General features: G+C 37.9%; 1 protein-coding gene across 1 annotated transcript; it reads right to left on the bottom strand.

Annotated features, from left to right (window-relative positions):
• Positions 1 to 2,893: 2,893 nt before the first annotated feature.
• Positions 2,894 to 14,303, bottom strand: LOC130906838 (uncharacterized). Its single transcript, XM_057821501.1, has 7 exons — positions 14,273 to 14,303; positions 14,168 to 14,194; positions 6,963 to 7,347; positions 6,775 to 6,851; positions 4,897 to 5,032; positions 4,721 to 4,832; positions 2,894 to 4,398 (listed from the first exon to the last, which is right to left on the bottom strand). Exons 1-6 carry the CDS (start codon positions 14,301 to 14,303, stop codon positions 4,721 to 4,723), a joined length of 768 nt encoding a protein of 255 aa, XP_057677484.1. The 3' UTR covers positions 2,894 to 4,398.

Here is a 14,303-nt window from a genome sequence, read left to right as displayed (position 1 = left end):
GGAAGCATCAAAAATCAACATCACTGCCTGAATAATAAAGTAGAATGTGTTTGTTCAGAACTTTGCTTAGCTGTCTTTTATCACTGGGCTGGTTTCACAGGGGTAGCAACAGGTACAATTGCAAATCCTGAAAAACGGGAGCAGTGGTCCTTATATTACTTATTTTTCATTTTATAATTATGACTTGACTCATTGGCTGCCATTGGCAGAGATCGACATCCAATCAATTTGAATTGGCAGGTCTGGCAGCGAATGAACACCGTTCACTGTCAGCTTTTACAGTTCAAATGAATTGGATTTCTAAGGGTGATAAAGCTATTGGTGGGAGGGTGCATCTTGTCCGGAGGAAGAACACATTTTATTTTTTAATTAATTTACTACCATTAATGGCGATCTACGTCCAATCCAGGGGCGGAACATACAGGGGTGCGACCTCTATGGCTCGGTTCAGACCTTTAGGTTTTAATGCACGAATCCGATTTTTTTCTGTGTTTTTCTGACTCAAGTGATGCATTAACTTGACGGTCTGAACGGGACAAGTCGCATCAATGTGGACCATTTCAAATCCGATCTGGGCCACTTTCGTATGTGGTTTAAATCCGATCTGGGCCACATTTTTCCAGAATGTGGCAGCGGTCTGAACTGTCAAGTCTCCGGAATAAGAATTCTGCGGCAGGCAGGACAGCAGCGATGCAGTTGTGTATTATTAGCGTTAGTGCCTAGCTTGATATCAGCTTTTACGCAGGAGCCGGGCTTAGCCACAGTCATTAAAAAAAAAAAAAAAATGAAGAAAAGAATAAGCCTGATAATACTCAGTTTTCTTTCTATGGGGTGCAGTTCATAAAGCAGCACATGCAAAAAATTACGACGACATTTTCTCATATTTAGCTCCACACAGTGTTTAAAATGTGATGTGAAAATTTAAGTCGCTTTTTTTTTGCACATTTTCAACATTATTTATCAAGTTAAATGTTTATTTTCAAATAATAAGTATTGGACCCGAATGTTTAAATCCAGAACTCAATATTTAATTCAAATCTTAAATGTAAATCTTAAATATATATCTTGAATGTATAAATCTTAAATTTATATCCTAAATATAAATCTTAAATATAAACCTTAACTCATTTGCTCCCAAAAACGTATAAATATGTTCCATTTTTAATTGTTTTAGTGTCCCAAAGACGTATTTATACGTCTTTTACGTTTTTTTTTTCGTAAGAGACATCTCTGGGTTCTGATTCAACTGAGCTCCAAAGCTCAGAGCTGAAAATCCATTTAAAAGCAATAAAACTGGCCACTGGAGGGCAGTAGCGCGTTTGGTAAGACCCGCAACCCGATTCAATGGCAACGAATGGCCGGGCCGCACGGTCGAAGCACCAGCGGAAGGGTGCCAGGCGGCGGACGACCGAGCAGAACAACCGAGAGGACGCCCAGGATGCCAGGCGCTGGACGACCGGGCAGAACAACCGGGACCACCAGTGCAGTGGAAGATGCCGTTGAGTCTGTGCTGCTCGCCGAGCAGACCCCGCAGGGACTCAAAAAAAATCCATCTTTATGAGAGAGGGGGCGACGAGGGAAAAGTTTACCCGGCTGTCGCAGCAACAACAGCGTCATCTCTCAGTTAGTTATGTGTAAATAAATTGTTACTTTGCTATCAAAAGATCTATTTGTCTTGTTGCTTATGTTATTTTGTAAAGGTAAAACATTCAGATGTTTGGGATGTAATTAAAGCAAAAAACATGCTGTGTTAAAGTCAAAGTTATGTTTGAAATTTATGCTTTCACAAAAAGCTCAATTTCTTTGTTTTTTCATCAGAAATTGGAAAATTGCTCAAACTAAGCAATTTTCTAATGCTGATTTCTAAAGAATGGGAAAAGATATGAACTTACCTTTTTTTCCTGCTGAAAGAAAAGAGTAATCTTTCTTTTGGTGGGTTCCATGTTTATATATAGCAATTGAACAGAATTTTCTGTGGGCCTTGCAAAATCAGTCAAAATCCAGTAAAGCGGCCGGGAGCGAAGGGCCTTGCTCCGGTGAAAATGGCTGGGAGTGAATCAGTTAAATATAAATCTTTAATATATATCTTAAACCTAAATCCTAAATATCGATCTTAAATCGAAATCCTAAATATAAATCTTAAATATAAATCTTAAAACTTTATCTGAAATGTAAATCTTAAATATATATCCTAAATGTAAATCTTAAATATAAATCTATGTACTTTAAATTTAAATAATAAATCTGGAAACTGGGGGAACTAAATATTTAGCTTATATGCAAATTCACATGACCAGAGACCGTAAGTAACAAAATAAAAGCTGGAGCAGCTCAGAATTAAGATTTATATTTAGGATATATATTTAAGATTTACCTTCAAGATATATATTTAAGATTTAAATTAAATATTTAGTTCTGGATTTAAACAATCAGGTCAATTACTTTTTATTTAAAAATAAATATTTAACAGGAGGTTGAAAAACAAGGCTGATTTGTGTACACTCCACTCCTCCCAATCACTTATCATCTAGACTGCCCCCCCTTTCCCTGGTTAACAGGCCCCCCACATGATGTCAACTGGAAATACATCTAGCTGGCGATAACACCAACATATTCATAGTTAGTGTAGGCGTTAGGGTTGTTCCGAACATGTTTTTTTGCTCCCGATCCGATCCCGATCGTTTTAGTTTGAGTATCTGCTGATCCCGATATTTCCCGATCCGATTGCTTTTTTTGCTCCCTACTCAATTCCAATCATTCCCGATATTTTTTCCCGATCATATATATTTTGGCAATGCATTAAGAAAAAAAGGAATAAAACTCGGACGAACATATACATTCAACATACAGTACATAAGTACTGTATTTGTTTATTATGACAATAAATCCTCATGATGGCATTTACATTATTAACACTCTTTCTGTGAGAGGGATCCACGGATAGAAAGACTTGTGACTTTGTAAATTGTGACTAAATATTGGCATCTAGTGTATTTGTTGAAATTTCAGTAAATGATACTGAAGGCCATGCCCAAATGCATGATGGGAAGTGGAACCATGACTGTGCGTAGTGCTACCAATTGATATATCATCTCTGTGTTGGGAAATAAAATAAGGTGTTAAGAAAAAGATCAATTGCTACCTTGCTTCCCCACATTGCTTCCCATGATATTTCTAATCGAAAGGAGAGGGATTGTAAGGCTTTAGCCAATTAAAATAAGGCTCCAAACGCTGCCAAAATTTACTCTACTCATTTTACGCTGCCTTTTAGCCCTCTATATAGGCAAAACGACGCCATTACAGATGGAGCGCGACAATGTGTGAGTGGGTCGTGCAGCGCATGCATTAATTGTGTTAAATATTTTAACGTGATACGGTTATTAAAAAATTAAATACCGCCGTTATTGGGATAAATTTGATAACCCTACCTTAAGCCTAAACTAAAGACTCTGGTTAAGTGTAACATATTATGTCTGTAACGTTAAATACAACTAGAAAACGATTTAATCAAAAAAATATACATATATATTAAAAAAAGGCGTGGCCGATATTTTTTTGCCGATTCCGATACTTTGAAAATGACGTGATCGGACCTGATCGATCGGCATATCGGGACATCTCTAGTAGGCGTTCAATGTATTTCTTGTTGCTGTTTGTGATTCTTCTGTTTTTCTCTCCTTCTTTTCTCCTGTTCCCCCATATCCCTTCCTGTTCGCTGCTTTGTCTTAATAAATGAGATATGTTGAATTATCACAATGGGAGTATGTCATACTCCAGTGTGAAACATTAAAACTGTTCGGATAAACCGGACACTCGGACTTCCATTCTCTGTGTCAGACAGCTGAACAGGACAGGTTGGGGAAAAAAAGAAGAAAAAAATCTCTGCCACTATTGTCTAGCCACGCCCCGTCAGATCATCCACTCGGGGGGGTCCAGTTTATGGTCGTCGCCCTTTTCACAATTGTTCCGCCACTGTTCCAATCCATTTGAACAGGTAGCGCGAATGAATAAATGTTCATTCGCTGCCAGCTCCTTGTTCAAATGGACTGTATGTGTGTTTGTGACAAACTCAATAAAATTCACTGCAGAAGGATGATTGGATGCCACATGGAAGTCTATCATCATCAGTGGCGCTGAAAGACAAAAAATGAACACATACTGTTCTTTTACATATTCATCTCTTTATTCTTTCAGATTTTTTGGGGAGGGGTGGTTAATTTACTTCTTCAGGCACAGATATACCCAAGCAAATGTCAAGCACTGGTATTAGAAGCAACCACTTAAGCCAAGTGTTCGATTGTAATCTTGCACATTTTACACAATGTGTTTTTCTGGTTGAGAGATAGGAAGATGGAAGTGGGAAAAATGGAGTGAAACTTAGGATCCTCCCAAGGGAATCTGTAAAACAAACATACAGGAAGATTAAATTAGCCTGTTAACAAACGAAGTACATTCATTCATAGGTTCATCCATTTAAATAACAGCAACATGGAAAGAATTAAATGCTTTCTATTCAGAAGAAATATAGTCACTTTTAAAGAGTCGAGAAATTCAGTGTTCTTTTTGTGGTAATATTTAAAATTTTTAAATATATTTATTGTTGGTAAACGGTCATTTGCTTTGGTTTGTTGTTTGAGATTGCACATTTTACAGCATTTTTTTTTTTTTTTTTATAATTAAAACATGTACAAACTAATTCAAGTGCACGAGCCGTCCTCACCTATGATACACACTGGTATCCAATCCACATGTACTTATCTGTGCCTTGACAAGGGTCTACAAGCAGAGTGCTGTCAAATGAAGGGATGTCACACACTGATCTATCTTCACATCTACAAATGAAAGAAAATTTGAGAATTTGAAGAGGTTGCCCCACCCACCACCACACTTCCTTGCCTGTCAGCCACAAGACTGGTGATAAAGATGGTGCAGTTGAGGTTTTGATTGGTCGTCTCCATTTCCGCCGACCAACAGAACGTCTTGCCCTGACGCCCGTAGGTGGCCAAATGTACCACGATGGTTTGATTTACGCCTGCGCAGAGGAAATCTGTGTCATTTGACTCACTGGCTGCCATTTACGTTGCTACCCGTCCAATCAGAGATAAACATTTCAATTTATCGCAGAAGCATGAAAAGACATTTCATCGCTTCCACCAAAATGGCCTCAGGGCGACCATGTTGGTAGGGGCAACAGTTCCGACAAAGTCAATGCATTGACTTTAAAATTAAGTCATAATTATCTTATTTCTGAACAGATACTTTATCAATGTCAAAGGAGCTGCTATTTAATCAGTGTCAGCCATTGACGGGGATAGACGTCCAATCCATTTAAAGTAGGAGGCTGGTGTGCCTCCCTATTCAAACAGATTAGACATCTACTTGTGATGAACTCATTTCAATTCACAGTAGGAGAATGATTGGATGTCTAACACCATCAATGGGAGCCAATGAGTTAATAAGTCTTAATCAAGGGCGTAGGTTTGCATAAGGATGGTAGGGGGATAAGGCTACCCACTTTTTAGGATGCTGAAATCGTCCCCACCAACTTCTAAGCAACCTCATTTACATTATATAATGAGGTCAGTTATAGTGGTAATTTAGATTGTCTTCCCATATATGGTAAGGATAGAATTGACCCTACTATTATTAAGTGAATTATTTTCATTGTTCAGATTTACATTTCTTCCTTTTCACTAACTGAATGTGCCAGTCCATTTTTCCCCCTCAAACACACGTTTGATTGTTTTATAACTTGACCCCTCCAAACCACACAGACACGCACACAGTCACACTCACACGGCCCCGACAGATTAATTTTGACAAAATGCCGCCCTCTTCGATGAGGAGGGATATTAGAAGTTTTTACGGCCGGCAGCAGCCACTGTAAGTTATGTAAAGAGGCGTGAATGTTGTGGAGGTGGGGGAAACACCACTCATTTCGCTGTTGAGAGTCCGGCCTGCGTCAGGGTTTGCATAACATTAAACTGTGTTGAACTTGCTAACCTGCAAAACTGCTGCGGTTAGGCCAGCCTCCACAAGGAACATTGAAGCTAGCCGTCACTCATTTGGGTCATTGTTTGCATTATGTGCATTACGATAATGCAACGCTGTGGCTTCAGAGTGCAAGTTCTTTCATTTAAAAAAAAAAAACTTGGGTAGCTGTCCAAGAATGGGTCCACTTCAGGGGGATGCTGACAAGAACATGTACTGACATGAAAACAAAAATATGTGAAATGAAATCACACATCAAGTATTTAATGAGAGTACTTTGGTTTGAGTCTTGGGTAGTCTAGTATGCCTTTGATGTAGATCGGTCCTTGGATATCTCAGATTTTTTTTTCATTAATTTTTTTTCCCAAATCACTTTTATATCATAATAAAGTCTAGGGGTGCTCCAGTGTCCGACGGAAGTGGACTCATTCTTGGATAGCTCCCCATTTGCACTTCAAAATGTTTCTTTAGTAGTTTTTTGAAAACAAAGGTTTGAACCGAACATTGTATCACCTGAACCAATACACATGAAAGTTAGTATAAGTCAATACAGATTTATTTTGCATTGATCATTCAGCCCAGCAAGTAACTAGGTTCATATTCGTGAGAAATGTAGCCCTGACCCTTGTTCAAGAATCTGTTTTGGTCTTGTTAATTTCCCGTCCCCAGCAAAAAGTACAATATGTACATTTAGGTTATGCTGTTATAACGTCCCTACCATTGTTGACACCTACGCCCTTGGTCTTTATGGTCGATCTTTACAAAGAAGAGACCTCAGCTTACCACAGTTGATCACGTTGAAGTGACCGTCACAGACGACTGCGCTTTGGCAGGTGTTACTGCGGCAGATGTTGGACAAACTGCAGATCAACAAAATTAGACCAGAAATACATTGGGGCCTTGAGATATGAGTAATTCCTCACGAAAAACAACAACTTCACTAGAACAAATAATAATTGGTTCCCACTGACCTCTCTTCGTCTTCATTCACAGTCGCTCCATTTTCTTCCCCGTTGAATTCTTTTTCATTTTCCTCTCCTACAGTACCTTCATTCTCCCCTCCGAGACATTCCGTTTCACTGTCAGCTGTTTCATTGTCTCCACCCTTCGATTCGTTTTCAATTTTGGTCTCTTCATTTTCCCCTCCGTTGCATTCTGGTTCATTTTTTCCAACTTCAGATGCTTCATTATTTTCTCCTTTCGATTCCTTTTCATTGTCTCCTCCTTTAGATTCATTCTCTCCTTCCTCACTTTCTTCTCCTTCAGGTTCATCTTCTCCTCCGGATTCATCCTCTGATTCCTCAGAAGATGACGAGGAGGAGGACGATGAGGAAGAAGAGGAGGAGTCGGGGCTGACTGCGTGAAGCAAGCAGCAACATGTTTGAAAATACTTTTGATTCGTGCAACAAGTTTTGGAATTACACAATTCTAGAATACCATTGCAGCGTTTCTATTTTACTGTTGCTTACTTGACTACTTAATCAATACTTTGACTGCCATTTACAAAGGTGAGTATTAATTATTAATCTGCCAAAATATTTTAAGATTAAATAACGAATTTGATCGAGTTTTTCCCCCCTTAATTTTGAATATTACTTTCCTGCCATTTTTTTTTTTTTTTTTTAATCATGAACTATATTTTTTATTGTTGTAAAGCACTTTGAACCTTTCGGGTTTTTGCAAAGGGCTATATAAATAAATTTGATTTGATTTTGATTTGATAATTTTGTAATTAATATGTTCATTCAAAATTTGGCAGTGCAAATGGATTGAGCGTCTATCACTGTCATTGGGACTAATAAATAATCATCAACAGTGAATCAGTTATTAATAGATTAATCCGTCGACGAATTTTGTAATTAATCGATGAATGTAATGGGTTCATCTGTCTGTTTCATTTTAAAACCCTGCAGTTGCTCTATTTCACCTGTGCGTGGCAATGTTTTGCATACGTAAGGACGTTGGCTGCATTACACACGACGATACTGTACCTACACTGCTGACCAAAAGTATTGGCACCCCTGCAATTATGTCAGATAATGCTCAATTTCTCCCAGAAAATGATTTCAATTACAAATGCTTTGGTAGTAATATTGTCATTTATTTTGCTCGTAATGAAGAAACACAAAAGAGAATGGGAAAAAAATTAAATCATTATCATGTTACACAAAACTCCAAAAAATGGGCCGTACAAAAGTATTGGCACCCTTTGAAAAATTATGTGATGCTTCTCCAATTTGTGTAATTAACAGCACCTGTTACTTACTGTACATGTGGCACATAACAGGTGGTGGCAATAACTAAATCACACTTGCAGCCAGTTAAAATTGATTAAAGTTGAATCAACCTCTATCCTGTGTCCTTTTGTGTACTATAATGAGCATGGAGAAAAGAAAGAAGACCAAAGAACTTTACAGGGTGACCCAAAAAAAAGTTTACACTCAGTTGACTGCTTGTTTAAAAGCCATTGAAACATATCTAAATAGGTTGTCATGCCTAAGTGATTCATTAAGGTCACTCAATGCAGCTGGTAATCTCTCGTCTCTACAATTCCTGTGCTTCTGCTGAAAATGAAGAAAACTTTAGCTGTACCTGAATTGCTGTGTGCCAGTCTGACACCTACTGAGATTGCAGCAAATCTGAGAATATCCAGATGTGCAGTCTACAAAGTTAAAAAGAAGCTGAAAGATACTGGAACAGCCTCACGAAAACCTGGCTCTGGAAAACCCGATCTGTGCGGACCAAAAAGTTGATTGACAAGGTGATATGTGGCCACCCCAGAGTCCAGATCTCAATCCCCTGGACTATAGCATATGGGCAACTGTGGAGGACAGTGCCTGTAAGAAGCCACAAACTTCTGTGGCAGCCTTGGAGAGGTCCATTGTTAGATCTTGGGAAAAGATGACAGCATCCTACATAAAGAAGACCTGTCAAGCGTTCCGCAGGCGCCTGGAGGCTGTTGTGACACTTAAGGGAGGACACATTGAAAAATAGAGTGTACTGTACATGTTCTTTACAATAATGTATAATTTGTGATTAAATTCTAATTTTAAGATGAATAAACATGGCATTTAAGTTGTATTATGGCATTGTAAACTTTTTTTTGGGTCACCCTGTATGACGACTTGAGAAGCAAAATTGTGAGGAGGCACGGGCAATTTCAAGGCTACAAGTCCATCTCCAAAGACCTGAATGTTCCTGTGTCTACCGTGCGCAGTGTAATCAATAAGTGTAAAGCCCATGGCACTGTGGCTAACCTCCCTAGATGTGGACTGAATAGAAAAATTGACGAGAGATTTCAACGAAAGATTGTGCGAATGGTGGCTAAAGAACCTCAACTAACATCCAAACAACTTCAAGCTGTCCTGCAGTCTGAGGGTACAACAGTGCCAACCCGTGTTAGCCATCGACATCTGAATGAAAGGGACTCTATGGTAGGATACCCAGGAAGACCCCACTTCTGACTCAGAGACATAAAAATGCCAGGCTGCAGTTTGCCAAAACTTACCTGAGAAAACCAAAAATGTTTTGGAAGAATGTTCTCTGGTCAAATGAGACAAAAGTAGAGCTTTTTGGGAAAAGCCATAGAGTTTACAGGAAAAAAATGAGGTTTTCAAAGGAAAGAACACGTGCCCCACAGTCAAACATGGCGGAGGTTCCCTGATGTTTTGGGGTTGCTTTGCTGCCTCTGGCACTGGACTGCTTGACCGTGTGCATGGCACTATAAAGTCTGAAGACTACCAACAAATTTTCCAGCATAATGTAGGGCCCAGTGTGAGAAAGTTGGGTCTCCCTCAGAGGACATGGGTCTCCCAGCAGGACAACGACCCAAAACACACTTCAAAAAGCACTAGTAAATGGTTTGAGAGAAAGTACTGGAGACTTCTAAAGTGGCCAGCAATGAGTCCAGACCTGAATCCCATAGAACACCTGTGGAGAGATCTGAAAATGGCAGTTTGGAGAAGGCACCCTTCAAATCCTAGAGACCTGGCCAAAGAGGAATAGTCTAAAATTGATCAATCAATCTCATTGATTGATACCGGAAGCGGTTGTTCGCATTTATTTTGTCTAAAGGTTGTGTTACCAAGTATTAGGCTGAGGTTGCCAATACTTTTGTCCGGCCTATTTTTGGAGTTTTGTGTAAAATGCTAATGATTTAATTTTTTTTTTCATTCTCTTTTGTGTTTTTCATTGCAAGCCAAATAAATGAAGATATTACTACAAAAGCATTTGTAATTGCAGTCATTTTCTGAGAGAAATTGAGCATTCTCTGACAGAATTGCAGGGGTGCCAATACTTTTGGCCAGCACTATATAGTAAAAAAATTAAGATAATATTTACTGTTTTTTCCTTTTAAATTAAATCCAAACATGAAAAGAGAGAATGTTCACCGATTTTCCCCTTTTATTTTTAGTTAATATTGTAAATAATAAAAAAGACTAAATAAATAATAAATAAATAGATATATAAAAAGAGAATATTTACTGTTTCCCACTATTTTAAAGGGAAATAAAAATGAATGAATGAATTTATTTATTTATTTGATCAGAGGCACAAAAATTGATTTGGACAATTTTGAGGTCAACAAAGTCTCTAAAAGGTGGTATTGATAATCAAAATAGATGACAATTGATTTCCTAATCGATTAGTCAATTAATCGTGGGTTTCCAAGTTTACCTGCCAGTGACAGTGGTAGACGTCCACTCCATTTGGATTGCTTTATGGTTGCCAACTATCCCTTGAAAAACAGAATTGTCCGGTATTCAGAAACAAAGTACAAGTACCTTATTGAGCTTTCAAGGGACGCGCTTTGTTTCCCATTATCATTTAACTTTAAAATAGTGTCTTATTTGTAGAACAAACAAATACAGGTCGTCCCGGGTTATGAACGAGTTCCATTCCTACGCTGGTGACGTAACCCAAATTTCCACGAAAGTCGGAATTAACCCTTTAAGTACCCCTAATTACCCTCTAAATCTTAAAATAACTATACAAAAACATATATTATAAATCATTGTACTGTCCTAGCCAAGATGTTGGAGTTATGTTATGTTATAGCTAGACAGCAAGCTTAAGCTCCGAAATGACGATGTCTCACATTTGTGTGGTTTGCTGACTTTATTCAGGTGCTCATGACTTCAACACTTGCAGAATGCCACTAAAATAAAAATGAAATTAAATAAATTTCATCTTCAATAAAAGCAAATCAAATTTGCGTTTATAACTAGGTGCTGATACCAACCCACACAAACAATTACAATCACATAAACGCGCCCCAAGTATTCAACCACAATTGAAAACGCACAATAAACAGTACAAAAGGTGTTATAAATACAGGTGTTGTCGCCGTGGATGCTTCACACGCAAAAAAATGTGCGCCCAGGCTTGCAGGTTTTTCCCTCTCTCTCACTCGGCTGCGCGACTTTTTCTTGGGGAGAAATGCGCTCTTCCACAGGTGTGCTCGTGCCGTGCGCTATTGTTCGTGTGCGCAAATACGTTCTTCGTTGTGTGTTCATGCACTCTTATTCTTGTGCCATTATAGTACCACCTGCTCTTGCCAAGATAAAAGCATGCATCACAAAACAAAAGTCTACATTATTTTAAATAAATAAATAACTAAATAAGTAATTTTTTAAAAGCGAGAGAGAGAGAGAGAGAGAGAGAGAGAGAGAGAGAGAGAGAGAGAGAGAGAGAGAGAGAGAGAGAGAGAGCGACTCCAGGGTCGTAAAGTCAAAATTACGAGAGTCGGGTACGTCGTAACCCAGGGACTACCTTTACTGGTATGATGCTTTACAAGAATATGCAATATACGGAAGACAACATAAGAGTGTGGGAGATAAGAGGTTTGAGTGAAGCGAGTGTGAAAAGCATGTTCAAAATGGTGATCATTTGTTTTTTTGTTCATCTCGATGTAATTTTCACTAATTTTTGTGTTCTGTCAAATTCATTATATTTGGAGTGATCATTTGTGAAAATGTTATTGCTGGAGGACTTTGAACGCACCTAAATTGTTTAAAAAAATTTTTTTTTTGAAAACCTTTACCTGAGAGTTTGTCTGCAATTTTTTTTTTTTAAAGTATTTCTAAAAAAGGCCAAACACACACACACACACACACACACACACACACACACACACACACACACACACACACACAAAGGCTCAGGACCTTAAGCATTAAATTATACAACTTTAAATTAAGCAGGACAGATTTAATTGTAGTATATCTTCTTTTTTTTTACTGTCGACTTTTCCCTTCAAGGGTCGCCACAGCGAATCAGTTGTCTCCATCTAACCATGTCCTCTGCATCCTCTGCTCTCACATGTTGTATTAAAAATTTATTTCTGATTATTATTGTTTTTCAATTAGCTTATTTAACTCAAATACGTATCTACTTAATTCAGTTTTCAGTAAAATGATTAATTATTAGTAAAATTATTAATTAGAATATTATAATTACCGTATTTTTCGGACTATAAGTCGCATTTTTTTCATAGTTTGGTTGGGGGAGCGACTTATGTGTGAAATTATTAACACATTATTATATCATTTCACATGTTATTTTGGTGTTTTGGCATGACACTGATGATTTGTTAACTTGTTAGCATGTTCTTTATGCTCTAGTTATCTGAATAACTCTTAATAGCTATGTTACGTTAACATACCAGCCACGTTCGTATTTCGTTGTTCATGCATCATGTAACATTATCATACTGTACACTTATTCAGCATGTTGTTTTCTGTTGTATTTTTATTTTAAATTGCCTTTCTAGATGACATATCTGTTCTATGTTATGGATTTTATCAAGTAAATTTCCCCCAAAAATGCGACTTACACTCCGGTGCAACTTATATGTTTTTTTTTCCTCTTCACTGCGCAGTTTTGGGATGGTGCGACTTATACTCGGGTGCGTCTTATAGTCCGAAAAATACGGTAAATTATATATATCTTTTAAAATCACTTTCACATACAAACAAAATGATGAAAGCGTAATGGTTATCCGGCCACCTGGCTTCACCAATAGCGTACTGCGTGAATGCTATTTTTAGACCGTGACGTCGCCATCGTAACGCGGAAGTGGGACATTATGGACATGCCTTCGCATACAACCTATGTTATTTCTGCTTGTTTTCTCCGGTAATCTTTCAAAACAGAACATGCTGATCAAACACTGCTGCTATGGAATTTGTAGAAATGATTACATGACACATTAAGGATGTTTTCTTTATACGTTTTCCAAAACCAAAGACTCGGAGGAAAAATTTTGAAGAAGGGATCAACTTGCGCGGACGTCCAAAAGACCAGTTTAACGCCAGCAAGGTGAAGCCATTCACATTTCGTTTGCAGTAAACATTTTGTTGGGGGCCATTGTACTACAGAGGACGAGGAGGTAAGCCATTTTGGTATTTTTTTCTTATTTTTTAGCATGGTGTTTTTTTACCGTGCTACTTTTGTTTGACAATGAATGACCTGAAAAAAATTAAAATGGAGTCTGACTGCCACCTTTTCTGTTGTAAAAAAAAAACAACTTTAGTAAGGGGGAAGAGTAAATAAATTATAGAATTAAGATTTGTTATTAATGAAAAAATTAAAAGTGTTCGTTGGCTGTCACTGAGAAGCATTTGCGATTGCTACACAAAAATAGCAATCTAAATTGCCCCCAAGAACGGTCAGAGACGTAAGACAATCGAAGGATATAATATATAAGAAAGACAGGGCATATGGTGGTAAAGGATAGATTATTGAAATAAGAGAATGTTATTGTGAGTGGCCAAAGGCAATGCACACAAAAAAAGGTGTCAATAAAAAAGCGAACACTGGATGAGGTCGCCTCCTGTCTTTTTCAGCCCTTTTTAACTGAACATTTGTTTGTTGTTCCACATCTTTACCAGTGAATTTGGCACCAGGGACATCATTTTCAGACAGAATTGGTAGATTTAGCTCAGTAAACATCTCATTCGTACACTATTTCCATTACTTTACTATTGGGGACAAAAGAAGGGTTGTCTCACCTAGCAACAATTGCTAACGTCATGAATATTAATGAGCAAAAGTAACGTGTTGCTTGCGGTACGCCATTAGGTGTCCTTTTTTTTTTTTTTAACCCTCGGGAGTTGGCAACCCTATTCATAATGCAAACTGGATAAAACAACCACATCATTAAGGTTGCATTTACCTGAGAGTAAAACTGTGAAGGCCAACACTGAAACACAAATACACAGTTTTTTGAACAACGTTTAACTAATACTGTATTGTTGCATACTGATTTTAATCTACTCACGCACAACCAGCGTTAACTTGAGCGAAGCCAT

This window comes from Corythoichthys intestinalis, chromosome 18 (genome assembly GCF_030265065.1).
Source record: "Corythoichthys intestinalis isolate RoL2023-P3 chromosome 18, ASM3026506v1, whole genome shotgun sequence".
Lineage (NCBI taxonomy): Eukaryota > Metazoa > Chordata > Actinopteri > Syngnathiformes > Syngnathidae > Corythoichthys > Corythoichthys intestinalis.
The sequence above is the reverse complement of the archived record's forward strand: the minus strand, read 5'-3'. Positions and strand labels throughout refer to the sequence as shown.